This window comes from Ammospiza nelsoni, chromosome 1, assembly GCF_027579445.1.
Source record: "Ammospiza nelsoni isolate bAmmNel1 chromosome 1, bAmmNel1.pri, whole genome shotgun sequence".
Classification (NCBI taxonomy): Eukaryota; Metazoa; Chordata; class Aves; order Passeriformes; family Passerellidae; genus Ammospiza; species Ammospiza nelsoni.
In genome coordinates, this window is record NC_080633.1 from 153,869,933 (window position 1) to 153,872,240 (window position 2,308).

Sequence of the window (2,308 nt, forward strand, 5' to 3'; positions counted from 1 at the left end):
CAGAACACAACTGCCACAAGATGACCTCACTGATGACATTGCGCCTTCCCTGGGTGCTGGCTGTTTATTCAACTTCCCTGGCACACAGGGAACAGTCAAATACTCCCAAATACCAACTCCCAGTTAGAAAGCTGCTGCCAAGGTCAAATGGACGCAGCTTCAAGAGCAGGATAAGGAATTGTGGAAATGGATGAAGGAGAACATTCCCTACCTCATGACTCAGCAGGCTGGGACGGCCAAAAGTTGCCGCCTCAAAAATGCCCCAAGGCCATGGGACAAGGCTGTCCCGCCCCTCCAGAACCTGCATAAAACCCAGCCCAGAGCCTCTCTCCCTCACACACTTCTCCTCAAGCCTGCTCCTCTTGCTCCTGCTGACAACCAGGTGAGCCTCACAACCCTGACCCTCCTGTTCCTGCACCCCTGGGCCCTCTCTTCCATCACACTCAGCCCCAGTCTCAGCAGCACTCGCACCTCCCCACAGCCACACAACAACCTCCACACTCACTTATCCTGTTGCATCACTGCCCCTCACGTCCCCCACATCTCCGCTCTGCCTCATCCCTCTCTCTCTTCCAGGCACCCTCCACACCACACCCATGGCCTGCTACAACCGCTGCAGTCCCTGCGGACCCACCCCGCTGGCCAACAGCTGCAACGAGCCCTGTGTTCTGCAATGCCAGGATTCCCGCGTCATCATCAACCCTTCCCCTGTGATGGTCACCCTGCCAGGACCCATCATGACCTCCTTCCCCCAGAACACCGCCGTCGGATCCACCTCCTCGGCTGCCGTGGGCACTGAGCTCAGTGTGCAGGGACAGCCCATCTCTGGCGGATTTGGTGGCTTTGGCCTTGGCTACGGCCTTGGCTATGGCCGTGGGTTTGGCTATGGCCTGGGAGGCCTGGGCTGCTATGGCAGAAGGGGCAGCTACATCTGCTAAGGGCCCTTGGTACACCACGCTCCCACTGTGGGGCAGGAAGGCATTTATGATCTGGCAAAGCCTCCTCCAAGCAAAGGAACTTGGCTGATGGTCACCCTACTTGCACTTCAGCCTGGCTCCCTTCCATTTTCTGCTTATTGCCTCTCATTCTTCTACCTCAATAAAGTTTTCCTGCATCACATTTTTAGTTGAGTTCTTCTTCTTTCTGATGCCAAGACCCTTCCAGTCTCACTCAGCTCTCTGCCAGGGTTCCAATGTCCATTGGCATTGGTGGAAAAGTGCTCCAGGTCCTCTTTTATGATTTATTTCCCTACTCTAAAAACTGGTACGCTTTGCTCCTCTTGTGCATCCCACAAATCCTTCAGTTACTGAATCACAGACCTGGATACACTAATGTAGATCTATCCCTGCCTCTGGCCCAAACCTCTCTGGGTGGTATGTTCACTTTTGTGGACAGCAGTTGCTTCTGTCCCTCATCATCTTCCATGCCCTTCTACAGATCCTGTGAAGCACATCTACGTCTTCCTTGTATTTGTGAGCTCAGAGCTCAACACAGAATTCTGATTTTAGTGCAGGAGAGCAGAGGGTGAGATTTCCCCACTCTCTTGTGCTGCCCACACTGTGGGATGAGCCCAGGACACAGGAGGAGTTTCTGGTCAGTGGGTGCACATGGCTGGGAAAAATCCAATTCTTCATCCAACACCCCAAGTGCTCCTCCCTGGGGCTGCTCTCAGTCCTCTCATCACCCCTCCTTTACCCTGCATGTTTGGGATTGCTCCAATCCCGGTGCAGAAGGTTCTGCCCCTCTGCTCTGGTGATATTGGAGAACTCTTCATCTATGGATTACTGGGATCAGGGAAGACAAGACTCTGCCCGAGGAGATCAAGAGTATGGCCTTGAGGATGATCCGTGGGTGAAGGTTTGGGACAGCCTCTGTCTATGACACTGGCATATTTTCCAGGCAGAAGCTGTTGCCTGGCAGAGCCTGCTGTGTCATGAGGTTGGGAATGTTTTGCATCAAACTGCTCTGAAATTCCACTTTCTTCTCTTGAGGCCGTGTCCATCTGACACTGGCGACAGCTTTAGTGGGTTGGTATTGGTTCCACTATGGGTGGATGAAGAGAGAGAGAACCAGGATCCTGTATCTGGACTTGTGCAAAACTTTTGTTCCTGTGCCAGACAACGTCCTTGTATCTAAGCTGGAGTTGATGGCTGGACCTCTGACTGGATAAGGAATTGGCAGGATGGTCTCACTGAAAAGTTGTGGTCACTCCATGTCCCAGTGTGGAGAACAGGGATGAGTGGTGGCCCACAGGGATTGATAATGGAACCATTGCAACTTCCCATCTTTGTCAGGGACATGGAGAGTG

The 2,308-nt window shown here is 53.1% G+C and overlaps 1 protein-coding gene across 1 annotated transcript; it reads left to right on the plus strand.

Moving 5' to 3' along the window:
• Window positions 1–329: 329 nt before the first annotated feature.
• On the plus strand, window positions 330–938 carry LOC132075204 (feather beta keratin-like). The gene is made up of 2 exons (XM_059475424.1): window positions 330–367; window positions 563–938. Exon 2 carries the CDS (start codon window positions 597–599, stop codon window positions 936–938), a length of 342 nt encoding a protein of 113 aa, XP_059331407.1. The 5' UTR covers window positions 330–367; window positions 563–596.
• Window positions 939–2,308: the final 1,370 nt, after the last annotated feature.